This window comes from Pocillopora damicornis, chromosome 1, assembly GCF_964200805.1.
Source record: "Pocillopora damicornis chromosome 1, jaPocDami1.2, whole genome shotgun sequence".
NCBI lineage: Eukaryota > Metazoa > Cnidaria > Anthozoa > Scleractinia > Pocilloporidae > Pocillopora > Pocillopora damicornis.
In genome coordinates this window covers 35,210,143-35,238,132 of record NC_142670.1, presented here as the reverse complement: position 1 = coordinate 35,238,132, position 27,990 = coordinate 35,210,143, and the positions used below count along the sequence as shown (strand labels likewise).

General features: G+C 39.7%; 3 protein-coding genes and 1 long non-coding RNA gene across 4 annotated transcripts; 1 reads left to right on the top strand and 3 right to left on the bottom strand.

The window, feature by feature from the left end:
- Positions 1-159: 159 nt before the first annotated feature.
- LOC149053515 (uncharacterized) lies at positions 160-3,530 on the top strand. The gene is made up of 3 exons (XM_089183154.1): positions 160-1,326; positions 1,510-2,243; positions 3,488-3,530. Exons 1-3 carry the CDS (start codon positions 160-162, stop codon positions 3,528-3,530), a joined length of 1,944 nt encoding a protein of 647 aa, XP_089039280.1.
- A 2,524-nt stretch (positions 3,531-6,054) lies between these two features.
- LOC149053514 (uncharacterized) lies at positions 6,055-6,582 on the bottom strand. Its single transcript, XR_016186535.1, has 2 exons — positions 6,414-6,582; positions 6,055-6,305 (listed from the first exon to the last, which is right to left on the bottom strand). It is a non-coding gene; the product is annotated as an uncharacterized LOC149053514 (long non-coding RNA).
- Positions 6,583-21,005: 14,423 nt separating this feature from the next.
- LOC149053513 (uncharacterized) lies at positions 21,006-23,809 on the bottom strand. The gene is made up of 2 exons (XM_089206227.1): positions 22,809-23,809; positions 21,006-21,950 (listed from the first exon to the last, which is right to left on the bottom strand). The coding sequence occupies exons 1-2, from the start codon at positions 23,797-23,799 to the stop codon at positions 21,643-21,645; spliced, it is 1,299 nt and encodes a 432-aa protein (XP_089062353.1). The 5' UTR covers positions 23,800-23,809; the 3' UTR covers positions 21,006-21,642.
- Positions 23,755-26,947, bottom strand: LOC149053512 (uncharacterized). Its single transcript, XM_089206234.1, has 4 exons — positions 26,792-26,947; positions 26,555-26,689; positions 25,859-25,926; positions 23,755-25,137 (listed from the first exon to the last, which is right to left on the bottom strand). Exons 1-4 carry the CDS (start codon positions 26,937-26,939, stop codon positions 24,025-24,027), a joined length of 1,464 nt encoding a protein of 487 aa, XP_089062360.1. The 5' UTR covers positions 26,940-26,947; the 3' UTR covers positions 23,755-24,024.
- Between the last annotated feature and the right edge of the window lie 1,043 nt (positions 26,948-27,990).

The window sequence follows — 27,990 nt, the reverse complement described above, 5'->3', positions numbered from 1 at the left end:
ATAGGGGGGGCTGAAAGTCCTTGGCTTTTCAAACATATTTTATCCAAGTTTACTACTCCTAAATTTAGAGTTCGCCGGCCGGTGGTGTTGTGGGGCGTCCATGGTCTAACCTTGCTTGCAGTACCGGAGAAATATATCACGCTAGATATCACTATAGATATGGACGTAGAGTCACAACCGGGTCCAGAGATAGACAGGAGTTTCGGAGGAGTTAATAACAACTACCCGATGTTAATGCGAACTAAGCCAGCGTCTTTGAAATGCTCTGAACTCTTGTCTCTCCGAAACAAAGCTTTCAAGCCATCTCCGGCCGTTCTATCTCAGTTCAAGTCACTCGGCATTCTGAAATACCGTGGGCAACATAGTGCTCGAATCTCACGATCCATCTCAACCAAGAAAATCCCGGTGATGCAAGGCCGCCGTTTCATCAAGGCTGAAGGTCGGAAAGTGGATCGGAGTAACTTAATTAACATTCCGCGTGTCAACACAACCGACAAAACATCCACCTCTAAATCAAAGGGTTTCGCTGTCCCAAAATGTTTGTTTACGAACATTTGTGGTTTGTCGAAAACAAAAAGTCGTGTACGAGCACCTGTGGCGCTTGAGGCTGACCTGAGATCTCAGGATATTGATGTGTGTATTGTCAGTGAAACTCATCTTTCCACTAATATGCCGGACGCCGTGGTGAATATCCCAAATTACAATGTGTTCAGGCGGGACAGAGGTTGGGCAGACTTGGACAAAAGAAAAAAAGGGGGTGTTGCGGTCTATGTGAGAGACAGTCTTAAAGTCTTGGATGTCTATCGGTCCAATTTATATGAATTTATTGCTTTAACAGTGCAGTTGCCGTCCGATCACATTATGCTAATTTGCAGCCTGTATAATCCTCCCAAGCATAGCTACCAGGATCTCGACTTAATTAATTATATAATATCTTTTGTGGACCTTGTGTTGAACAAACACCCAGAAGCGGCTGTTGTCTGTGGTGGCGATGTAAATCGTTTGGACATGCAAGAATTTAAGGCTTTGTCTGGCTGGGATTTCGTGGTTGATTTTCCCACGCGGGGTAACGCGTGCTTGGATAACTGTATGACCAACCGAGCGGATCTGTTCGGTCAAGCATATTCCATACATATGCTTATTAAGACAGACCATGAAGGCTTTGTTTTACCGGCGGGATTAAAGCTTAAACCTATGCGCCGCAAAGTTCTTGTGCGGGACTGTAGGGAACATCGGAAACAGTCATTTTATATGGCACTCACTGCGCTGGACTGGAGTGACGTCCTCAATGAGGTGGACATAAACAAGGCGGTCGAGGTGCTTGAGGTAAAGATTCGTGCAGTGATGAATAAGTTTATGCCGCAAAAATCTGTACGCATGTCATCGCGTGACCCAGTTTGGATGTCCCCATTAGTCAAGTGTATGCTGAGGACTAAGTCCCATATATCTTTAAACAATAAGGAACGCCTGTCTTTATTTAATAAGCGCATTTCTGAGCTGATAACCGAGAACAGAAGAAAACTGGCTGCCATTGGTAGCGGTGAGTGGTGGAAGGGCGTGGACGCCCTATCGCAGCGTCGCAGGTCATCGTTGATAAATTTGGACAAGAACTCTCTAGTTCGTCTGAACGACTACTTCGCCAACCTGTGCTATGATGACACTTACGTTAGACCTAGTGATATGGATATCCCGGACAGTGTAAAGCCCCCGATAATATCTGAGCGGTGTGTCTGGAATACCTTAGTTCATGTAAAGAAAACCGCAACGGGACCAGACGACCTCCCGTACTGGATCTGGAAAGACTGTGCTGAGCTACTCACACCAATCGTCACTCACGTTTGGAATCTGTCGCTGTCTACTCATACATGGCCAGACTCCTGGAAAAGGGCAAATGTTAATCCTCTCCCCAAAGTGAATATGCCTATAGAGGACTCAGACTACCGTGGTATTAATGTTACTCCCGTTATTGCCCGGTTGTTTGAGAAGGTCGTGTATCGTACACAAGCACAGTCAGTCATTGAGAGCAACCTGAGCCACACCCAATTTGCATATAGACAGGCGGGTAGTTGCACAAATGCCTTGCTCGCTATCCAGCACCAGACATACAAGTATTTAGATAGTAGTGACTATAGCGCAGTGCGAATTTTTACCATGGACTTCAGTAAGGCTTTCGATTTTGTGAACCATGCTATTTTGTCTGCCAAACTGAAACAGCTACCTCTAAATCCGTACATTATCAATTGGTATCATAGTTTCCTCTATGCAAGACAACAACGTGTTGTTAGTTATAATTTTTTAGGACAGTGGAAACTTGTCAATAGAGGAACCACACAAGGTAGTGTAAGCGGACCGTATCTTTTTAATATATTTTTGAACGATTTGGAGATTTTTTTTAATGGTTGCCCTGTGCTTTTTAAATATGCCGATGATTCCACTATTCTTTCGCCTATCACTAGGAATAGTGACCCGTCTGCCGACTTAGTAGGACAGTTCTTAACATGGTGTAAAGACAATAGAATGGTCTGCAACCCTTGCAAATGTAAAGAGCTGGTTGTTAGAAAGAAAAATCATAATGTACTCTACTCTCCAATTAATAATATTCCCCAATGTAATAGCTTCGTTTTACTAGGAGTAACTTTACAGAGTGATGGAAAATTTGATGAGCATGTAAGAACTAAGCTTGTCAAAGCAAACAAGTGTTTACACGTCCTACGAACATTGAGAAAGGAACATTACTCTCAGGCAGAGATTGATCATCTTTTTATATCGATTGTTTTGGCTAATTTTAGCTATGCACTTTCAGTCTATGGGGCATCTGAGTCCGATCTTACGGTTGTACAAAATTTTTTAGACCGATGTCATAAACGCGGTTTTATCTCATTTCCAGTTTTTATCAAGAACCTTTTAAACAAACAAGACAGAAACATTTTGAAGAAACTAAAATCAACGGATTGCCACCCCCTGAAAGATATCATTCCTGTCCAAAAGACATATCTACACAATCTCAGGAAAAAAGGCTGCGCGCGCCCGAAAATTAATACACAGCGCTTTATGAACACATTTGTAAATAGGTTGATATTTAAGCTCCATTTATTGTAATGATATACTTTTTAATTCATAATATGTATGTAGATTTCTGTAGTTTTTTCAATTCATTGTAACATAAGATATGTAGTTTTATCTTATGATGGAATAAAGACTTTATTATTATTATTACCATGCGTATATAAAAGCTGAGTTAGCATCCTTTCAGAGAAGTCTTCTTTTTGATTTCGAGTGGCCTTTTTTGAGTGACGTTTTTTGACTTTTAACCCTTGGCCCACCTTCGTTATTTTGTTGAGGTAACGTTTGATAGTTATGGGCAAAAAATACAAGAGAACATATATTTTTTCATGTTCTACCTGAGGTCCTGGAACATACCCGCTAACAAACTTTTTGTGCTAATGTTACTTTTTAAAGAGTGGGATAATTTAAATTTTTTCGCCAGGGATTTGGCCACCGAGGAGGCGAATGACGTAAAGAAGCGCTAAAGCCTGTGACACACCTGGCGATTTTATGCGCCGATCACGGTGATCGGCGAAAATCGCCAATTGTGCTCGGTGCGGCGATTGCGATATTCGCCAATCCCCGCGATCGGGGTATAAAATCGCCGACATCTGGCATGTCAGATATCGGCGATTTAATTCGCCGGCATTCGCTAAGTCTGCCCGTTCCCGCGATTTTCTCGCCTTTTTACTCTGGCAGTCGGCAGTAAAATTAACCAATCAAGTTGGGCGATATTATCACATGATTTTTCAAAATGACGGAAGGCATCGAAAATTGTTTCTGAACCGAAGAAAAAGAGGTAAATTTGACCACACTGTGGTCAGAAAAGCCATGCTTATTTGGTGTAACGTCGAGCGACTACGGTAATCGTCTCATGAAAGACTCTGCGTTTCAATAAATCCATGTCTTTGACCATACTTTTCCATTGTCCCACTTTTAAGAACGCTTCCTGGAGCGCTTTGGGTGCAAAATTATCGCAGCAGCCAACAATTTTTTCGCTTCGCTGTCGCCATTCTGTTTGTTTATATTGGTTTGCGCAATTTTTAAACGTCAGCCTATGGAACCTGGGATGAAGTGCCACATTGTCGCGATCGGCAAAAAAAATCGCCAAGTGTGTCCGCAGCTATCTGTGGCGATCAAATTGGCTGCAATTGGCGCATAAAATCCCAAGGTGTGTCGCCGGCTTAAGGCAAAAGGTGCTACGAACTTTGTAGCCATATTAAGGATGCTCTATTTTGGTTGATAAATCCACACCTGCCTCTGCAACATATTTTTATTTTGTGACGTAGAAGGTTTTAAGGTTTTAGAAGGTTTTAGTGACGGAAACTTTAGACGGAAACTTTCCTGAAAACGGTAGTCTTGTCTCTTTTGGTTTGGGTTTATCCTCGTGAAATGAAAGCAGACAATGGGAATTTAAAAAATGCCGCCATTTTGCCTCGATAGTTATACTATGTAATATTGTCGTTCCTATTCCTTTACGCGCGTAAAATTTCTTGTGTGTTAGAAGCATGTACACTCATTTATCCGCTTTGTCTACACCGTCTGAGATTTTAAAAGAGGTGATTAAAAGGGAACCGGCATGTTATTCTTCCTTTCAGGCTTTATGAAGCATAATTTGAATGCTTTATAGTCAGTGATATATACTCTGTGGTTTTGAACTCTCGAGTGATGGATTGGTGAGGACTAGGCACATTATTTCCTCTTGGTGACGAATAACGTCAAAGATAGTGGTCCACAGTGATGAAACCATGTTGAATATAGCTGGTTCTATATTATTTTTCAAAATATTTGAAATGAAAATACCCGAGGTTGTTTAACCACAAAATCTCCACAAATCCTGTTAATAACCAATAAGCCCTCACATATTGAAGAAACTTCTCGAAAAAAAAAAGCTCAGTAGAAGGACGTATGGCATCTTATTTTTCATTAAGTGTGGTCGCTTCGTAGGTTTAAAGCTGCCCGTATCCCAAAGTTCACTTGATCAGAAATACAATTGGTAGTGGGCCTGAACCTTCAAAGGAAACAGGACTTCACGTGCAAACACTGTCGTGATGAGTGTATATAGGCATTATTACTACTAAGCCTTAAACATGGAGCGAGCCTATAAAAGTTCAGCGGTTTTCACTTTGTTGGCTTCCTTCGCACCGATAATGGCGGCTTTCTGCAACGGTCACTATCGTTATAAATCTTCTGCTAAATCTCTTGTTGTCTGCTTTCAAGAAATGATACCTTAAATTATTTATTTACAACCCCCACCATTTCCTTACCTTTTCAAGAGTGTCTTAAATGTCGTTCTTAGACAAAAAACTCAAGAAACGAGCGAAAACTTCCTTCCCGTTCGGAGAAAATTCAAATTTCGCGGGCGCTCAAGATCGATGAACGCATGTCCTCCGTTGAGAAAATGGGCCTGCAATCATAAAGATCATCTATTTCTATAACTTGAGCATGCCTGTAGGTTCTGTGCGATAGTGAGGCTTGTACTTTGAGCTTTGGCGGCGGGAAAGTAAAACAACAAAACAAACAGAAGTTATGTGTTCGTATGTATACGTTTTGCGACCATGCTAGGCCGCCATAGTGCAAATGCACCTCCAAACTGTTCTATTCAGAACAAAAAAATCCGAAATTCTGAGTACTACAAAGAAAAGAAAGAGTCTTTAAAGGCTAAAAAGGTCAGGTACGACTTCAAAATAGAGTTAAACAAAGAAGAAGAAGGCCGCCTGGAGTCGCTGAAGATGAAAATTGCATCCATCAAAAAAGAGCTGCATTTGGATAACAAACTCGTACCTGCAGCAAACGCTCGTTTTATGGAAATTTTGGGGAATTTTTTGCTCGTGATAAAATGCACCTCTACACTAAGGGAAGCTTATATACACTCACAGAAAGCGAACTACAAATATTTACCCTGTGTTTGAGTTGTGTTGAATACAATTCAAGCTTTATTCAAGCAAATTTCGCTATAAACATGCACTGAAACAATGCAAATACACATTCATTGATAATTTTCACGATTGATTGTAGTTTGAACGTGGGCATCTACAAAGAATTACATTTCTGTCAAGCTCGGCTGAAATTACGCGACATGTAAATCAAGCTACATTTATAAATTTACCAGCATCTTCCTCTTCACGGACATTGCTATCTTGTGTTATTTTTGCTCTTTTCCTTCGGCTGGGTTTGGTTTCAGAGACAACCTCCCCGCCGCTGAAGGCCACAAAAGAACGCAGAGATTCCATTTCACTCACTGGCATTAGAAGTACAACCTAAAACACGGCATTTACGTTGAGTAACAAACTCCAAAACAATCGATATGCTTTCACAAGTGAAACAACAAAAAAGGTGTTAAAATGCATGTATATGAAGTACGATACCTGTCTTAATTCTTCTTCTGTAGATGCCATTCTTGTTGTTTTCGCTTACCTTTTCACAAAGCCGAGAAGCAAACAAGCGAAAAACCTTCCCTTGTGCGGTCGCCTGAAAAATTACTTCGTGCGAATTTCGCGGGAGTACGACACGCCTGGGTGAATAAGCCAATCAAAGCAGAGTATTCCAATTTGTGATTGACGGGCTGAGCCGCTCAGCCTCCATTAAAAGGCTCGCTCCGTGTTTAAGCCCTCGGAAAAAAAGACGCTTTAACCCTTTAACTCCCATGATTGACCAAGACAGAATTTCTCTTCGAAATATCCTTACAATATCTAGTACACATGTGATGAGAATAGAGAAAAAGATGATTTAGTAAATTATTAGTCGATCCAATGCCAAATTCTCCGCACTAATTTCATAAGGATTTATGGCAGACAGCAGAGAGAGTTAATGATGAGATCTTGCGAGCAAAAGGGATAAAAACACTTGAAAGCTAGGGATTGGTGATAACATCTTTCTTACTTCATAAAAAAAATATCTTATGATTGATTATGGTCCGCTTACAAAATCTATCATTGACGGAAAAAAAGTATGGGCTTTCTCATATTTCAAGGAGACGTCAAATGCGAGAACTTAAACATAGTTTGAATTCTGTTGAACGGTAAATAATATCAGGGTCATTATGTCATTAGTTAAAGTATGATGGTCATCTCAGGAAGCTAACGAATAAAAACGTTTCGCGCCTCAGCCAGCAAAAGAGGCTCGCAGAATCTCTGTGTGCTGATAGTATGTGCTGTGAGAGCTCTTCTAGCGCCCCTTGTTGTAACGTCACGGAATCTTCGTCTCGGTGTCAAAGTTTCGTAGGGGAAATAATGAAATATATTAGCAATGTTAGCAGTCCAAAATATCAGAGGGGACATGGTAAACACGGCTTTGATCAGGTTTCCTGGCCTGCCAGTTCAAACCAATAGGGTCTACTAGGCCACGTGACCTCACACCACAGGCTTACTATTACATCCATCTTCTCACAGAAAATGGTAAAAAGACACAATTTTAACACTTTTGAAGAGGCTTAAATTTAAAAAAAGTTACTGTGAATCTTTCGTACGAGTAAAGTCAGGCTCTATGTGTTCGATGTTTCCTTTTTTTTAGATTTTGGGTGGTCTGCAGTCAGCCATTCGAATATACTTATGCATAGTCCTGCAAGTAACTTGATGGCTTTTACAACCGTCGAGATCTAGTGTCTCCGGCTTCCACAACTTAGGGCTTGCCAGGTGTTGCAGCTTAGGAAAAGCCTGATTTCCCACGGTAACAGCAGAATAAAAGAGCCGCAAGTAATGTGTCATTTTATTATATTGGAACCGCAATGAATATCATTGTGTCACTAATACCGATGAAGAACAACTGTAGCTGCAGTTTAAGCTGTCTGCAGCATAAGTACCGTTATCACAAACACACAACTTTAGCTTACAGAAGATCTTACTTGAAGGGTTAATAATCTTTCGGGACATATAAAACAGCTCTATAAAAATATAAATAACATTCTTTGCAGTGGCCCTCTCATTTCTAAAAAGTGTTAAAGAAATGTAGAAAGATACCTCTTAGCCCTATAAATCTTTGCGCTGCTGATGCATCTGCTGGTCGCTCCATTTTGACTGTTGCCTCCGATCCATTGTTCTTCATCACATGTCCAATGAATGGCACTTCGTTTCATTGGAATTCGAACCTCTCCTCTTTCAGCTAGATGAATTTTGCTCCACAACACTCCTGTTCTATTATGACTGAAATTTGTGTAGCGCTAGAAAATTGCGTTCTTCTTGCCTACGCAGTAATTATTCTACATCCCTACGACTTTCCATGGCGGAAAAGGGTAAACCAGAGTGGATGTCGATGGCTTCTGTCCCAATACTTGTGATCTCCTGGAAGACCTGGCCTAGAAATGGAACAGTAGAAGTGAAGATTCGCCGCGGTGTTTGAGGCTTAGAACTGATGCGCCACTGCTGCTATCTGGTTGGAACGTCATATTTTTCCCTGTCATATTTGTCACCATTTCTCTGTCCAAAGTCGGCTTAAATTCGGCTCAAACACAGTTTAAAAGGTGCTTTATGTCTTGCTGAGAACTTCCCATGCCCTCAAATGATGTCACGCCTAAATTTTCTTGTTGTCCCCCAGGTCTCATGCATCCATCGAAGATAGGCACCTTTCATGGGCTTCCCATACGTAGGTCTCACGGGTTAGCACTATTGACCTTTGCGTCCTTAAAAACCGGTCACATCGAGCTAAGTACTTAAAATTTAACCCGAAGTTACTTTGATTTGTCACATAGTGGCTTGAGACTTTGTAATCTCGCTGCATTGATGGTCTTTTGTTTATCGTCCGGCGTAACTAACGAACTCATCCTTGTCAGAGTATGTAAAATCGAGCACGAATGAACGAGAGAACGATACGCCCTTTACTTTGGAAAGCAAAAATAGGCCTGTAGTGGTCCATCCATGCTTCAAGGCCGAGAAGTGCTCAATGGATTACTATAAATTAATCATTGATGATTGATCAGATTTCATTTGGGTAAATAATCACCACGTAATCAAAACTACAAACTTCCTGCATATAAGATAAGTTCCAAGCTTACCTTTTATATTAAGGGCTGGCGGGTGTATTAAGACTGATGTATCAAACAATGATACAAATCTGTGACTTTGGTGGCAAAGCCTTATTATTCTGATGTCATAAATGTCGCTCTCTGTCCCTAAAATTATCTGATTATGTCCTCTTGTCTTGCTTTTTAAAAGTCAGTAGGATGAAAACTACAAAGAAGAGTCTCTACTCTTTGACTTACAGATATTTTAGTTAGTTATTTAGTACGTATGAAACAGCTCTATGACAAATTATTAGACAAACTATGCGCTTCCACCTATGGAAGTTAAACAACACATGATCAACTTGGAAACTCGTCGCCATGGCTTAAACCTTCGGACTCCGAATTCCTATAGTAAATACATGTCAAATATGAACGAATGTCTAAATTGTAATAAACAAACTAACTACTTGATAACATTTGGACGCCCCTCCCTGTGCAAACGAAACACTATAAATGTCACTACCGGTATTTTTGACTTTCATATCACAAAGATAAAGCAATAGGTAAATTAAGGAGTGTCCTAGTGATTATTGACCTGATTCTGTTTCGATTTGTTGCCTGGAGATCGACACTGTATGATGTTCCTTCACTGTATAGATTTCTTTCCCTGGTTTACTAGATTTTCTTTTCGACGAGCTATGCCACTGTTTGACCGAAGAAGCTTATCATGGGAAAACTTTTAAAAGGCGAAACTATGGAGTGTAGTCTTTGACCAAGAGATTATACAATATAATAAACTACGATTAGAAAGGAAATTATTTTTTAAAACACTAACTTCAGAACACACTAACTTCGGAATACACTTCACAAGTTTTCTTCGATAATTTATAGTGTGAGCAAAATATGAAGATATATAAATGGGAATGGTATGTAGTGTTCAGCAGAAGTAAGGAGAGGGATGTAGCACAAGGCAGGAGGGTTTAATCAAAGGGTGCATTTGACCTACACCACTACTCCATTGTACGTGCAGGACAAAAAAATTCCATGTTTACAAAAATAAAACATTCCTGCTTCGTAGCTGATTTCTTTTAGAGCTAAGACAACGCTGCTCGTATCTGTTGTTATTTTTATCAATGCGCGATGGATTTAACGCGTTCCTTACATAAATAAGACAGACTCCAAACTTACAGCACTCTCAGCTTGGTGTTGTTACTGAAAATACCTGATGGTAATTTCTTCAACTGGTTGTTGTTCAAGAACCTACCAAAAGTAATATAAAGGGGTTTTAATTACGTTGTGCTTATCAACATGGTGCGGGCACAGTGTATGCTTGAAACTGACGTATAATTTTGAGTTATAATCTGCTAATAAAGTCATATTCATGACAGGACGGAAAATGCGTGCACTGTAAGTACCTCCCGTTGTCCCATACAAAGCCTTAGAAAAGTTTTCTAAGGCTTTGTATGGGACAACGGGAGGTACTTACAGTGCACGCGTTTTCCGTCCTGTCATGTCTGATAACCGATGTCTTCTGTCCGGTTTTACATATAGAGACCTAACATTGCACACTGTCATCTAAAGCAGTCCTCCTTATAATCCAGGCGACATTGATTGCAGGGAGGGGGAGTTTACGAAATACCAAGACACAAATTGTCTGAATAGTTTTTTTTTCAACTTTACATACACATTGTACTCACTTGTACCAGCAGAAATGATTACGCCATGTTTAAACTTATTTCGCTAATCAAACTCTAGATCGACGCAGTGTGATGTTCCTTCATTGTACAGATTTCTTTCCCTGGTTTACTAGATTTTCATTTCGACAAGCTACGCCACTGTTTGACCAAAGAAGCTTATCATGGGAAACCTTTTTCAAAGGCGAAACTTGGGAGTGTAGTCTTTGACAAAGAGATTATACAATATAATAAACTACGATTAGAAAGAAAATTCTTTTTGAAAACACTAACTTCAGAACACCTTAACTTCGGAATACACTTCACAAGTTTCCTTTGATAATTTATATAGCGAGCAAAATTTGAAGATATATAAATGGAAATGGTATGTAGTGTTCAGCAGAAGAGAGGAGAGGGATGTAGCACAGGGGGTGGGAGGGTGGAGTCCATGGGTGCATTTGACTTACACCCCTACTCCATTAAACGTGCAGGGTAAAATAATTCCATGTTTACAAAAATAAAACATTCCTGCTTCGTAGCTGATTTCTTTTGGAGCTAAGACAACACTGCTCGTATCTGTTGTTACTTTTATCAATGCGCGATGGATTTAACGCGTTCCTTACATAAATAAGACAGCCTCCAAACTTACAGCACTCTCAGCTTGGTGTTGTTACTGAAAATACCTGATGGTAATTTCTTCAACTGGTTGTTCTTCAACAACCTACCAAAAGAAATATGAAGGGGTTTTAATTACGTTGTGCTTATCAACATGGTGCGGGCACTGTGTATGCTCGAAACTGACGTATAATTTAGAGTTATAATCTGCTAACAAAGTCATATTGTCTGATGACCGATGTCTTCTGTCCGGTTTTATATATGTAGACCTAACATTGCACACTGTCATCTAGAGCAGTCCTCATTATAATCCAGGCGACATTGATTGCAGGGAGGGGGAGTTTAAGAAATACCAAGACACAAATTGTCTGAATAGTTTTTTTTCAACTTTACATACACATTGTACTCACTTGTACCCACAGAAATGATTACGCCATGTTTAAACTTATTTCGCTAATCAAACTCTAGATCGACGCGGTGTGATGTTCCTTCACTGTATAGATTTCTTTCTCTGGTTTCCTGGATTTTCATTTCGACAAGCTACGCCACTGTTTGACCAAAGAAGCTTATCATGGGAAAACTTTTAAAAGGCGACACTTCGTAATGCAGTCTTTGACCAAGAGATTATACAATATAATAAACTACGATTAAAAAGGAAATTGTTTTTGAAAACACTAACTTCAGAACACATTAACTTTGGAAAACACTTCACAAGTTTTCATTGATAATTTATAAAGCGAGCAAAATATGAAGATATATGAATGAGAATGGTATGTAGATCTCAGATGGGTGTTGTTGCTGAAAATGCCTGATGGTAATTTCTTCAACTGGTTGTTGCCCAACAGCCTTACAAAGCAATAGGGAGGGGTTTTGATTATATTGTGCTTGTAAACATGGTGCAGGGCCCGTGTTTGCTCGAAAATGACATTTTTTTTAGAATTATAATCTGCTGACAAAGTCACATTGTCTAAAAACCGATGTCATCTGCCCAGTTTTTTTTACTGTCATTACTGTCATTTAGAGCAGTCCTTATTACAAACCAGGTGACGTTGATTGCAGGGGGGGGGGGGGGGAAGTTTAACATACCAAGACACAAATTGTCTGAATAATTATTTTTTTAACTTTACATACACAGTGTCCTCCCTTTTATCTCTCAAAGGATGGATTTGTTATTGAGAGACTCCAAAAAATTATGTTATGCCTTAGTTTTGCTCTTGTCTCACCAGGCCTCGTACAGTTATCGAAAATAAGCACCTTTCTTCACCTTACATTGAACGTTAAGTTCTACACTTTTCACTGGTGAGTACTTGTGACTCTTAGATCCTCATAAACTTGTCAGATTGAATCAACTCTTGAACGCAACAAGTTTTAACTGGGATGCCAGGATAAATTAGTAACCTGCCTACTTTAAATATGACAGGACTTTGTTTTGATATGTCACATAGAGGTTAAAGACTTTGTGATGTCACTCCATTGATGGTCTATCGTTTATCTATGGAGTAACTAACAAACTCATCCTTTTTAGCAGATTCAAAACCAAGCACAATTGAACGACACAACGAAGCGCCCTTCTCTTCGGGTGGCAAAAAAATAGGCCTCTAGTAGTGGCCATCTCTCCTCCCCCCCCCTCCCCTCCTCCCCCCTTTTCATAGAATGTTCTTTAACTCTTTTTCTTTCCCTGACGTTGCATCTTATCTTTTCTTGCCTTATTAAATCCTATAAAATCGAAATTTATCGCATTTCAGTGAGAAGGCAGCCGGTATAGAGTCTGAGTGTTAAGGTTACCAAACAAGGGCCCATTTTGTGGGGAAAAAAAGCAACCATAGCAACAATAACAATGATAATGATGACAAAGATACAATTATGATACTACTTTCGAGTACTATCATATTATTTTATCGAAGTCACTCTTCCTGCCCGTGGTGGTAAATACGAGGGATATTAATGTTTCGTGTTAAGTGTCGAGAACTGTCCTTGATTAGTGGTGCTTCTTCTTATTCTCATGCATATCTGTGGGTTTTTTGTGACTCTAGGCTCTTATAGGACTCCGCATTTGGGTGACAAACCCTGACATCAAAGAATGCCGATAATTGGTGCTCGCAGAGTCCACGTGCATGAATGACCAGCCTTGTGCTTTCTTAGATGCTCTGTTCAGCTGTAATGTCATCCACTGACCAGTGATACTGTAGTTGGACAGCAGCACGGAACTCCTGTTTAATCAGGTTGGCGCCCAATTCTCGGAAAGGAAGTATTGTCAGCCTTTTCCAGCTACTTGGTCAAGCACTCGCCTGATCTTTTGTGGTTCTCCTGGTCTTTCGAAAGTGACTACGTTCTGTGCCGACTTACTAAGAGACTCACCTGTTAGCTGTTGTGTTTGAAATGTTTGAGATACTTAACGAGGTGCGTTGACACTTTGACTGATGAAGCGAACTTCCGGCTTGGATTTGCAAGGCACAGGCGCCTCCAAGGCGAACATTAGAGGTAGCATGGTCGTTGCCAGCTGATTACACTTGCGTTTCGATATTCCAGGAATAAGTCTCAGAGTTGTTGCTTTCTCCAATGGCTCTAGTAGATCCTGATGCCCCAGGCAGTGTTGCCAGAAAGTGCGTCCACCGGTGTTTTAAGCCCGAGATGGAAACGGCATAGCATGCCTGTGGCTGTGTCTGAGCAAGCTCCGCCAATTACCCTACTTCACTGACCCAATCAGACACCTTCTCACTGATGAAATCTGGAATATCATCAAAGTAGGGATCAACAAAGGATTGATATCCACTAAGTAGATGATTTATCATCCTCATGAAGGTTGCTGGTGCGTTGTGTAGTCCAAACGGCATAACGGAAAACTCGTATAATCCGAATGGCGCTGCGAATGCTGTCTTTTCTATTGAAGCCTCAGACATTGGAATTTGCCAGTATCCACGGGCGAGGTCTAGGGTGGAAATGTATCTTGCCTTTTCCGCCTTCTCGATGACGTCATCAATATGTGGCATTGGGTAAGCATCGAATTTTGCAGTTTTGTTGAGCTTTCTATAGTCAATGAAGAAACGAATTCCACCATCTTTCTTGGGTACAATTACAACTGGTGATGCCCAAGGGCTTGTGGAAGGTCTAATCACACCCATTTCAATCATCTTGTCGAGCTCATCTTTCACCATCTGTCTTTGGGACAAGGGAATGCGGTAAGGTGCTTGTCGGATCGGGGTTGCATCTCCAACTTCAATTGACTGCTCGAAAGCTTGCGTTCTGCCCAATTTGTTCCTCTTGGAAGACCTCTGAACTCGTGAAGCAACTCTTCCAGTGCAAATCTTTGTTGGGCGTCGAGTTTAGGGTTGATGTCAACTTTTATCCCATCTTCATCACCAGATGATTCCTCAGCGTGGAGTAAAAATTCCTCCAAATTTTTCCATTCACAACTTTCTGATAACACCTCTACCGTCTCAAGCTTCTGCCATTTCTTCAACAAGTTAACATGGTACACTTTCTTCTCTCTACGCCTTCCTGGAGTCTGTACCTCGTAATCAACTTCAGATACTCTTCTTATCACTTTATATGGACCATTCCACTCAAGCTACAACTCAATTCTTCTTGCCAGTTCAAGTATTAGCACTTCATCTCCCACTTTGAGGTCTTGTGGTTTGGAATTCTTGTCATTGTAATTTTTCTGCTTCTTCTGCGGTTTAGTTTACATCTTCTCATCTCCAAAACATGGATGCTAACGTTCTCTTTCTCACCTTCATAACCAACCCAGGCCTCTTTTAGGACATCAAGGAGTCTACGCACTCTCCTTCCATAGAGGAGCTCAAAAGGAGAAAACCCGATCGACTCTTGAGGGACTTCTCTGTATAAAAAGAGTAAGTAAGGTGCTCATCCCAATTCTTCTGATTACTTGCTGCGAATGTTCTGATCATCGACTTAAGTGTTCCGTTAAATCGCTCCGTTAGGCCATCGGTCTATGGGTGATACGGGACGGGGAGGTCCTCAAACAACTAATGTTCAACAAGAGGTACATTTAATGCAACAGACTCGACATAGAGTTCTACCTTGGTCTGTGAGGATCTCGTCAGGAATCCCAACCCTTGCAAACACTGATACTAGCTCTTAGGTGATTGTAATGGCTTCCGTGTTAGGTATGGGTATAGGCTCTGGATAACGCGTCGCATAATCGCAAATTGTAAGAATATATTTGTTACCATTGTTGCTCCTCGGGAGTGGTCCAATAACATCCATAGCTATTCTCTGGAAAGGTTTCCCAATTAATGGCAGAGAGATCATCTCAGTTCATGCTCCATATCTCTTTCCTTACGCCCTCTGGCAAACCTCACACGTACGGCAATGATTGGCAACATCCCGGAACACACCAGGCCAGTAATAGCGCTGTACTACTCTGTCCTTGGTTTTGTTGATTCCAAGATGACCAGCTGCGGGTATATCGTGTGCAAGCTTGAGAACTGTGCTACGGCACTGTAGGGGAAGTACCAACTGTTCCACAGATCGAATATCTTCACTGTCGCTCCCCTTTGGTTCCCACTGGCAATATAACAAGCCTTGCCTGAAAAAGAAAGTTTTTTTTCTGATCTTGTTTCCTCCCGCTGCTTAGGTTCTCTTGCTAGGGCTGTCGCTTTCTCTAAGGTTGGGTCTTCTGACGGCCACTTCTGAATTACCTCAGGACCTGCATCCTCAGGATTAATACTATTTGATGCGGCAGTTTTGGTTTTGGGTTCTTCTTCCTCAGGTTTCCTAATCTTATCTTGTATGTTTCCCAGTTCCCTGATTTGTTCTGAAAAATTACTCTCAGCTTCCTTTTCGTCAGCAAGTCTTATTTTCTCAGCAGCTTCCACTTTGCCCTCATTTTCAGCCTCTTTTCATGTCTGTGATCTTGTCATTAGGGCAAGATTGTGTACACACTTTGATTGGCCTGGGATTTCTTCTGACAAGTCAAAGTCCTTTATCCCTATTAAAACATCAACTGGTACACCTGGTACAAGAGCTACCTTAGTCTCCTTTATCCAACCACCCATCTCTAAATCCACTTCTGCTGTTGGATAATCCACTGAATCTCCATGAACACAAACAACGTTGATAGTCTCTCCTTCATTGCACTATTCTTTCTCCACAAGATCAGCTTTCACGATAGTTGTATAGCTAACAGTATCAACAAGCATCTTTACATCTTTTCCCTCGATTCTGCCTTCACGCATGTACTTGCTGTTGCTTGGGTTGCATTCTCACTGTCGACATGATTCACTGACGAAAGCAGGCTTGGCATCTGCTTTAAAATTTGGCGGGGTTGGTCTTTGAGGGCAAACTGTTGCAATATGTCCCCATTTCTTGCAATTGTAACACTGTTTCTCATCTTGAGTATTTGTTTTGCTTCGAGGAGGTATGTTGCGTACTTCTGAAGGAGGAGCTCTGAAAAACAATCTTGACGATTGCTGTTTTTCCTGTGTCACTTTAACGGCAGGTTCATCTTGTAGTCGTTGGGATCTCCTTAACTTCTCATGGGGAGGCTTAGTTCCACGGAATAGAACGTAGTCATCAGCCACTTGTGCGGCTTCTTTAGCTGACTTAGGTTTTCTTTCTTTAAGCCAAACTGATAGATCAATAGACACTCCGTGAAGAAATTGTTCCAAAATTATCAAGTCTCTGAGTTCCATCCCTTGCGACTTTGTCCAGCGCTGGTAGTGTTCTTCTAAACGATTGAAGTATTCATGACGTGACTCGCCTGGCTTATAAGAATCATTTCGAAATCTCAGACGATACGTTTCAGAGTTCACGTTGTATCGTTGCAAGATGGCATGTTTTACTTTGTCATATTTCAGAGACTTTTCAGTGGGAAGGGATGAAAAAGCTTTCAGGGCCTTTCGGATAATAAACCAGATAACTGTGTTGCCCACATAGTTTTTGGGCATTTGTGGAGGGAGGCCACTCTCTCAAACATATCTAAAAAGCTTGCGACGTCATCCTCTTCTGTGAACTTTTGAAATACTGGTTTTAGTAGCTTCACAGTGTCCTTTTCCTTTTTGGAATCTGCTAACTCTTTCATCAGTTCTGACGGGAAACTCTGCTCTTTCTCCATTTTCTCTATTTCTCGTTCTTCTTGCCTTCTTAATTCTTTTTCTTTCGCTATTCAATCCTCCTCTTCTCTTTCTAGCCATCGCATCTGCATTTTTTGCATATGAATAAGCATCTTCATAGTTTTAACGTTTACTTCCGGCTGAGATGTAAATTCCGGTTGAGAAATCGCCACTGTATCACCGGTTGTCAGTTCGATAAACTCACTCAGAAGATCAATCAACTCTGCTTTGTTTTTACCACCGAAGTCAATGTATCTCCACGCACATTTCCTTCAACCCATCAAAGGTAAGTGTGCTCAGCTCCTTCCGTCTGGTTTCGTATTCCGTAGCTTCCAAATCCATCGCTTCTATTCTTCTTTGGGTTCTTGCTTACTGACGTAAAACCTCAGCAAGGTTATCCCACCGCAGCCACCAAAAATCACTGCGTGAATTAACAAATATCAGGGGGTGTAATGAGCCCGTATACATGACGTACACGGAGAGATATACTGACATATAAGGACATCGATGTATAAGGACTGAGTAATGATCAGTATATGTTTGATTCCTTATTCCTACGTATACTAGATGTTGCACATGACCGTATACTAAGTGTTAGGACATCGTATAGCCAGTATTTCACCAATTGTTATGAAGCTACAAATTTACGTTATTTACTTATATACAACTACTGACACTGGGTAAAATGCCAAATTTTAGTGTCATTTAAGTAAAATTAAACAACTATTAAACCCAAAGACAAATTTAAGCCATGTTTACTAAACTTAAACATGACTTAAAAATGTACCTTTGTTTAGGCGAGGTTTAAGCATTCTTAAATGCAAATTAAATCGACGTTGAGATTTAAGCTATGTTTAAGTCATTTTAACCGTACTTAAATCCTTTGAAGGATTTAGGGTTACTTTAAACCATCTTAAATCTAACGAGATATTTCTATACTGAATATTTACTAAGAGGCAGTTTTTTTCTGTACCCTTTCCCGACAATTTTGTCTGGACATAAGTGTATACTGTTTTGTGTACTGATTATTACACATAACCGTATACTAAGTATTAGGACACCCTATATCCAGTTTTTCACCAAGCATTATAATGCTTTAAATTTACTTGCATACAGGTACTGCATATATATTGCACTAAAAATTTACTGAAAAGCAATTTTTCTGCACCCTTTCCGACAATTTTGTCAGGACACAAGTGTATACTGTTTTGTATACTGATCATTACGCATAGACGTATACTAAGTGTAAGGATATTGTATAACCACTATTTTTACTAATTATACCAAAGCTCTTAATTTGCTCATCTATAACTACTGCGGAAATTCTTACCCTAAAGCTGTTAGAGATTTTTCACTTTACCACTCTTCAGCAACTTTGTCGGGACACAAGTGCATACTGTTTTGGATACTGTTAATTACACATAACTGTGTACCAAGTGTAAGGACATCGTATATCCGTCATTTTACCAGTTATTCCAAAGCTTTTAATTTGCTTACCCATAGCTACTGAAGACACTCTTGTCCTAATCGACGAAGTTGCATCATTTAATTTGAATGGGTTTGGTCAGTTGGGCTAGTTTGGCAGTTTTAGACAACACTGTGCCATTTTCACCAGTTGGGTCATTTCAGCCTGTTTGGCCATTTGAGGTAGTTGGGTCATTTGAAACAATTTTTGTTATTTGAGTGAGTTTTGTCATTTCAGTCAATTGACTCATTTGAGGTAGCTGTGCCATTTGAAGCAGTTGGTAATTTCAGCCAGTTGGGTCATTTCAGCTAGTTGCTAGTTAGTTGAAACAATTGGGTCATTTGAACTGATTTACTCACTTGAGCTGGTTGGCAATATTAGAGAGTTGCATCATTTGAACTGATTGAGTTATTTGATCCAATTGGGTCATTTGAGGCAGTTGGGTCATTTGAACCAATTATGTCATTTGAGTGAGTTTGATTATTTCAGCCAGTTGGGTCATTTGAGGCAGCTGTGCCATTGAAGGCAGCTAGTCATTTCGACCACTTGTGCCATTTTAGCAAGTTGGGTCATTTTAGGTGGTCGAGTCATTTGAAACAATTGGATCATTTAAACTGGTTACTCATTTGAGCCTGTTGGTTCATTATATTTGAGGCAGCTGAGCCATTTGAGGCAGCTGTGCCTCTTGAGGCAGTTGGTCATTTCAGCCAGTTGGGGTCATTTGAGGCAGTTGGGTAATTTCAAACAATTGCATCATTTGAACCAGTTTACTCATTTGAGCTGGTTGGGTCATTTGAGGCAGCTGTGCCATTTGAGGCAGTTGGCCATTTCAGCCAGTTGGTGTCATTTGAGGTAGTTGGGTAATTTCAAACAATTGCATCATTTGAACCGGTTTACTCATTTAAGCCAGTTGGGCCATTTGAGACAGTTGCATCATTTGAAGCGGTTTAGTCATTTCATACAATTGGGCCATTTGAGGCAGTTGGGTCATTTGAACCAATTTTGTCATTTCAGCCAGTTGAGTCATTTGAGCATGTTTGACCACTTGAGACAGTTGCATCATTTTAGGGTTTGGTCATTTGATCCAATTGGGTCATTTAAGGCAGTTTGGTTATTTGAACCAATTTTTGCATTTAAGTGAGTTTGGTCATTTCAGCCAGTTGGGTCATTTGAGGCAGCTGTGCCATTTCAGCAAGTTGGGTCATTTGAAACAATTGGATCATTGTAACCAGTTTACTCATTTGGGCCTGACTGGTCATTGGAGAAAATTGCATCATTTGAACTGGTTTAGTCATTTATAGAATTGGGCCATTTGAGGCAGTTGGGTCAATTTGAACCAATTTTGTCATCTAAATGAGCTTGGTCATTTCAGTGAGTTGGGTCATTTGAGGCAGCTATGCCATTTGAGGCAGCTGTGCCATTTAAGGTAGCTGTGCCATTTGAGGCAGCTGTGTCATTTGAGGCAGCTGTGCCATTTGAGGCTGTTGGTCTTTTCAGCCAGTTGGGTCATTTCAGCAAGTTGGGTCATTTGAGCCGGTTTGGCCAATTGAGGCAGTTGCATCATTTGAACTGGTTTGGTCATTCAGCCAGTTGAGTCATTTGAACTGGCTTGGTCATTCAAAGCAATTTGGTTGACCAATTGAACTGGATTGGTCATTTGAGGCAACTGGGTTGACCAATTGAAATGGTTGGTCATTTGAGGTTTTTTGGGTCATTTCAACTGGTTTGGGAATTTGAGGCAATTGGGTCAACAGAGCTGGTTTGGTCATTTGCAGTAGTTGTGTTATTTGAACCAGTTTGGTCATTTGAGGTAATTGGGTCAATTGAACAGGTTTGGACAATTGAGGCAGTTGGGGAATTTTAACCAGTTTGGTCATTTTAGTAATTTTAGCAAGTCAGCTTATCTTACCCATTTGGATCATTGGAAGCACTTTGGTCATTTTAGAGAGTCAGTATCAGTGAACCTCTTTGATCATTTGAGACATTGTGACTGTTTGAGGCAGTTGAGTAATGACTGTAGTCAGTCTGGTCATTTGACACAGTCCAATCAGTTGATACAATCTATGATTTAAGTTTGGTGAAAATAATCTATAGTCCAAAGCTAAGAATCTTGCCAAAAAAACCCACACAAGAATAAAGGCAAAAAGTTGCACTATCCCGCTAGAGGTCACTACCATCACCATACAGTTGTTTACTAAAGTAAAATTTCATTTATTTGCTAACTGTATTGCTAAGAATTACAGTGCAAACCACCACTGATGAAAATATATAGGGCCACTCACTTGACCTCAGGGGGTAAGCTAACTTATATACACTTGTGTGGAACAGTTTAACTAACAGAAAAAAAACAATGACTCCAACAATTACAGTAGACTCCTAGTTGGGTGAAAACCGGGTGTTTCAAACTTCTTTTAACAATATCTAAAGCAGACACCTGCTGCCACCCACTGGAATAAAAAAAAAATCCAAGAATATCTACTGACTGAAAACCAATTTTCACTGACCATGTATGTGTAGGGAAAAAAACTATATATTTACAAATGAAAGCATGGTTTCTTCAATTATAGCCAGACAAAAGAGAATGCCAAAGCCAAATGGCAACATCATCAGCTTTCAGAAAATAAGCATATTTGGATACTAAGGTTAGAGACAAAACAGTCTTGTTTACTGTCTGGTTAAGTAACATTACTTAACCTCACAAGTCTTTCAGAGCATCTTACATATTTCTGATCACCCTTTGCAGAGCATTACACTGCCCAAACAATATAAGTTCAGTTTCAATTGTTCTAATTGCTTTAAATTAGTTTTAAAAGTCATAATTGCCTTTAATATTCATACATGTAACTTAAGGTCAAGAGGGACAGCCACAACAATTTTCTCTTTACCATTAGCAGTGCCTAAGTTGTAGCTCAACTCAGCTACACCACATATACTATCAATCCTCATTACTGGAATAAAAGCTGCCACTGACTCAACTTCAAATGATGGCAGGCATGCTTGAATTGGTAAACCAAAGTAAAACCTTGCATGAGGGTGAACTTTGTACCAATGAACACAAGCCAGTGTGTAAGGTAGGTTCACATTTTCACCAGTTGGGGAACGGATAGTTATAGAGTGCTTGAAGAAGTATTGGACAATCCCTGTAAGAGAAAGAGGAAATAGTAGAGAGGATGAGTGCTATAAACATACATGTAGTAGTCTTCTATGTTCTGTACAAAAAGCTTAAAAACTTAGATTCACTAAGATCTAGTGAATCTTACTTCTTATATACATGTAGAGTATTGCTTTGTAATGTGATAAATAGCAAGACTGTTAAGTTGCAAACACTGAAAGTATTTACTATTATTGTCCTCTGCATCTAAATATACCAAGGTAATAACAGCAAAGGGTATGCTCAATCATTTTTTAAGCAGGTGTTTGTTGGGTTTGGTTCTCCTTTTGCTTGTTTGTCAATAAAGTATTTACTATACAGATTTAAACACAGAAGCCCATAAAAGGAGATAAACAAGTCTGCTTTGATTGAAAATCTTACGACACTGAAGGGCAAACTTAATATTTATTGCAGCAACTATAAAAGGGAAGTAAAAAAAATTGCCACAAGACAGATTCAAGGGGAAAAGAAAAAGTATTCCTCTACATTATATTACTGTTGTCTCCATTAATAATTCTTTGGAGAGCCAAAATATTTCTGACAAGGACATGTACATTCTGCATTTTTTTTAAGTCCACAGGAATAAATACACTGTATTTTCTCAACTAAAACCAGCATTTATCTGGAGCCTAGCATTTAATTTAGAAAATAGGGTAAAGTATGACCCCTTATCGCACCTCACTGTTCTCACAAATCAAGTTCAGGCCAAAATGATTTCAAACTTTTTTTTTTTTTTCTACAGGTCTTTAAGTCATGGCAAAAAAATTAGAACAAAAGAATAAACAAATCAAACTAGTTTGAAAAATTTAAAATCATAACTACATTTGAACCACATGTACAAACTCACCTGGCCGCAGATCCACTGAAGCTGTATCCAAACCATTTGCACCATACCATAGCGCAAGTATACAGGCTGACCGTTCACTTCTTGAATACCAGGAGTCAAGTTTCTGGTCATAAAGTAGTAACTGTGAAAATTGACATGACAATTTGGGAACATAAACAATAGTGTCTTCCTTGTGAAGGAAAGTGTACATTGTTGTCAAGGCTTCAACTTCGTCATCACTCATGTAAACTTCCTTGATAGGAGATAACACTTGAATGGAGCATTTGTCAACAAATGACAAATGGAACAGGTCAGTTCCAGTGTCAGCTTTGAGTTTCATACTTTCTCTATATTCAGTTGGAGTCAAAGGATTCTTCTTTGTCTGTGCCAATGAGCCTTTATCTGCAGATGCTAACATGTCTTTAAATCCATCAAATTCTCTTGGCCATGACATGCCCCTCACTTGTTGCCGCTCAATAAATTTCCTCATCAATTGTACCTCAATCTGATGGTTGTTTACATGTAAAGCACCCAAAATACCATTGAAGCGCTCAAATGAGAAGCACCAGAATCCATAAACAGGACCAAAATCAAGGATACATGCACATAAATGGCAATGAAGATGCATGTTGGGTGTGATTTTAGAAGAACCATACAAATCTTCAACACTTCTGCAAAACTTGAGAAGAAGGTCATCAGCAATTTTCACTTGCGAAGTGGATATAACTGTTGAACACAGTATACAGCATGCTTTCGCAAATAATTTCCAGCATTGTAAATGTCTGTCTGGTAGTATGTCCTTTAAAGCAAAGGATGAAAAAACCACTGCCCAGTTCTTAAATTGATCAGCAGTAAAACCTTTAAAGCCTGACGCAATCTTCGATGGAATTCGCCCGATACTGGAAGGCACTTTCAATTTGTTAATCCTTTTTTGAAGCACTTTGAAGTCCTGTTCATCCAGCAAGTTCAATTCTCTCCAAATCTTAAGCATTTTCTTTGTAGTACTCAGCATCAAGTTATGCATGGGATCAATGACGACACATGCAATGAAGTCAAAATATGGAAGGTGAATCAAAGATGAAAATCGCACTCCATTCACACTTTCCTTCTTTTCACGGCCTTTCTTTGATGTTACTGAGTTGTGAACTCTCCAGACCTGCTCTCTATGATCAATGTTGGTGCGTAAATCCCAACTGTCTCGATCAAACCCAGAGAAATCTTGTTTCTCCCCAAATGATTACCTTGGAAACTCTTTCTTGCACTTGTTACAGCCTTTTCTTGCTGAAAAGCCCAGAAAACCACAAAGTTTGCGAGATGCTGGAATGTCACAGGTAACACAAAGAACAGCAAGCCGACAAAATCTGGGTCCTGTTGAGGGGCAGTCCAACCAAACACCATCCCAAAAGTCTAACAATTCTTCCACCAAAGGGTCCAGGAATGAATTTACATTTCGACTTGGTTCCTGAGGACCTGGAATGATTCCCACCACTGCTACATTTTCCTCTTTATTTCTTTCCTGTGGTGGCAAGTTTAGGAAACTTAAATAGATCACCCCAACACTATAAACAGAATCCTTGTATGGTTGAAACCAATCAAGATTCAACATGCATCCAAATGTATTGGGGGCATCAAAGGGCTTTCCTTCTGCACTCTTGAAATTCTTCCAGACTCTTCCATCATAAATGTCTCCTAGGAAGTTAGGATCTTGAGGACACTTTTTGTATTGCTCACATTTCTCAGAAAATCCAGGACGATTTAGGAATTCTTGCAGGGTTTTCTTGACAGAACGGTAGCAAAACACTCTTTTTGCTTTTAAAATCAGTTCTCCATGTTTGGAGTGTACAGCTTTGAAAAGTGCTGCTCCACATGACCTTCTTTGGCTTCTATGTGGATGATGGGGAAATTCCACAAAGCTGCAACGTTCATCCTTCTTCCGTCCATTTGACAGAGTTCGTACACAGTCCTCAGGTTTGTAACATGAAGAACATTTTGGACAAACAATGAATTTCTCAATATCATCTCGATTGATTCCCAAATGCTTCCTAATCATATAGAGGGATTGGGGAAGTAGGTTTGACATTTGTTTTAGAGCCTTGCAATGAATTATTCTAGCCATTAGATCCAGTAGTCTTTTCAGAAAACAGAACAGAACATTCACTGCAGCATCTGACAAGTTGTGCATTACTTTCCACGTCATGACAAAAATAATTATAAGACTGATAGATGTGCTGCTCAATACTGATAAATTATTACTCTGCGTAGTGTTACTCTTATCAGTGGTAATATCATTATCCTCGGATGATGACAGTAAGTTTTTAAACTGCAATTCAGCCTCATCATCAGTCTCTCCCTAAAAAGAAAAAAGGGTAAATGTGTAACTTTCAACCAATATTAAAAGAAAAAATACCCACTCAACAGCATTCTGTTTCTTTTACCGTGAAATTAACATAATGCCATTAAATACCCCTTCTTCATCAGAGGAAAAGCTCAAAATACATTCTAGTCATGCAATGCTTTAGAGAAGTATACAAGTTACAAGTGGAATATTCCATGGTAATATTACTTCAAGAAAGCGTTGCATAACTATTTTATACTATGCCATTGAAAATACATGTACAGTGGCCAACACTATCAATGTGACCTATGCATAATGGGAAGGTTGAGTATTGCAATGAATTTCAGGTCAAACTGATTTTCACTACATGTAGTATGATTTGCATTTTCCTTCATTTAAGGATTATAGTAATAAACATGGAATGAGGGAAAATACATACATACATACATCCATTATTGACTTTCCCCAAAGAGGCTTTTCAAAGACAATACCAATTTGTTAAAAATATTGTCTTCATGTTGTCAAGTGGAGAAAAAAAAATTACAAATACAAATACAATACAAATATTTAATTACAAATACAGTGCAAATTCCTTTAAAATAGAATTAAGCTGAAAATTAATTTCAGTGCAGCTCTTTATTTTGTACATGCTCCACCCACTGAGCAGCAAAGGCTTATAACAGGCTAGATGATATTTACTGATGTATTAGTCAGACAATTAAAACATCTGGCTTACATGTAAACTGTCAGATGACTCAGCACTTGACAACCCATTACTGTCGTCACTTCCAGAAACATGTGTATCTGTTGGTTAAAGAGAATGATAGGTCACTTCAAAAGAGAGTGAGAGCACAGGTTTAGTCACCAGCAAAAAAAAAAAAAAAACAAGTGCGTTTTTGCTCATAAAAATAACTAACTTCTTTTTCACTCAAAAAAGAAGTTGCATGATTCTCTATTGTGACACTTGCAACACCATATGCATTACAATCCCAACTATTCATATATCTGTTACCTTACATGTACATGTCAATGCCAAAGAGTTAACTCGTGAACACAAAATCGTAACAAGTCCAAGGAAAATTTTGTCTTGGAGGAATTACAATGATTTGTAAAACAGCATCTTATATTTCAGCTTAAAAGTGAGGCCTATAGGTCACAAACAATGAATAAACATGCACAACAAACTGCATTTTTGTGTCCCCTAGGTCTAGTCGCATAGCTGAATTGTGATATGTAAAAAGTGGTGTTTTGCAATTAAATTTAGCCCCATCCTGGAGCGGGCTAACATCTGCAATACAAAACTGTACTTTATAAGCCAATTAACTTCAAGCCCTCAAAACTTCAATCTCACCCAAACTTTGCTTTCAAAGAAGGTTTATTCTGAAGGTGAATAACATTAAAGTTTGGTGTAAATAGATATATGAATATATACCTTGAAGTTCCGGACTTTCAGCGGTAAATTTTGCAACTTCAGAACATTCATCGCTTGATAAATCAAAGTCAAGATCCAGGTCGCTTGAATCTGAGTGAATTCGAAGATCTTGGCTAAGCAATTCATCTGTGTAATCTAAGATCAAAAATAAAATTAGACACAGTTACATCGACAGGCAGTTTAAAAAGCCGACCAAACAAAAGCAAACAACAACCATTCAAAGTCACACTGACTTACCAATTTTTGCATTATCGACGGTCTTCCTTCGCTTGTGGGCATTAAACGTCCTGATCGAGACCAGACGATCGCAGTGATCACAAAATCTTTTCTTCTTCCTCTTCGAACAATACACAATTTTCTCATTTGCAGGTAAAACAGAATTCATTTCCTCCACCAACGTCACTGGAAGACTATGCTAACTCGTTGAAAAAAGGCTTGGTTGCGAAGCTCACGCAGCCGCTTCGTGGTTATTTGTTGGTTCTTTGTGGCGGGAATTTTCAGTTCACGAGGTTCGCTGATTCAGACTGTTTCTCGACTTATGCAAATTCTTCTGCGGTTCAAATAGTGTTATTCATCTGATTTCAAAAACATGGATCGGAATTCCAGCGCACAAAGTCGCGGTAGTGCACCAAGCAATTTTCATTCAATATCACGGACTCCATCCCCTTCTAGCGGTTCGAGTTCGCGAGTAAGTTCAGTTGGTCGGTCGTCATCTTCTGTCCGATCCAGCGGATCTACGCCCCTATCCTCACGAGAAACAGCGCAGCAGTTGATCACTGGCCTTGCTGCCTGCCAGAGGTCGATTGAGGAACTGCTTCAGACCGTGCGAAGCTCAAACGAGCGTGTTGAAGAACTGGCCGAAAAAGTAAAAATCCTAGACGGCAAGGTAGAAAAGCTTTCTTCCCATCCCGTAGATGGAACCGAGAGTGATTCTGATGGACGAGGGAAAAAGAGAAAGAGAACAAAATCGTCTCTTCTTGTTCAGGTGAGTTTAAAAATTTTGACTGAAAAACCTTGGATTGCTGTTGTGGTACCTGATTCCCTCTGCTAAGTTGGCGTCATTTTGAAACGATCGAACAACGATGTATATTTCTCTCATTGAAGACTACACCCTGATGGTAATTTTCTCATTTACATCAGTTACATGATATCGTTCAAAATCTCAGTTAAGCTAAATGAATACATGTCAGTCGCTGGTTAACTTTTTAATTTTAAAAGCTTAAGGGAAGCTGCTTGCTCTGGCTTTTCAGTCGTTCTGTTGATCGAGGTGAGAAATTTTCATGTAAGTGTGATTAAAGCTTACAAGCTTTTGTCTTGGTACCGCTCAATTTAGGTCACTTAGATTTCATTTAGTTTTTGGAGTTTTCATGAGAGGCTGAACACAACCTGTTTGTGACTTGCTTTACCGTGAAAATGGAAGTTTATAATGTTGCACT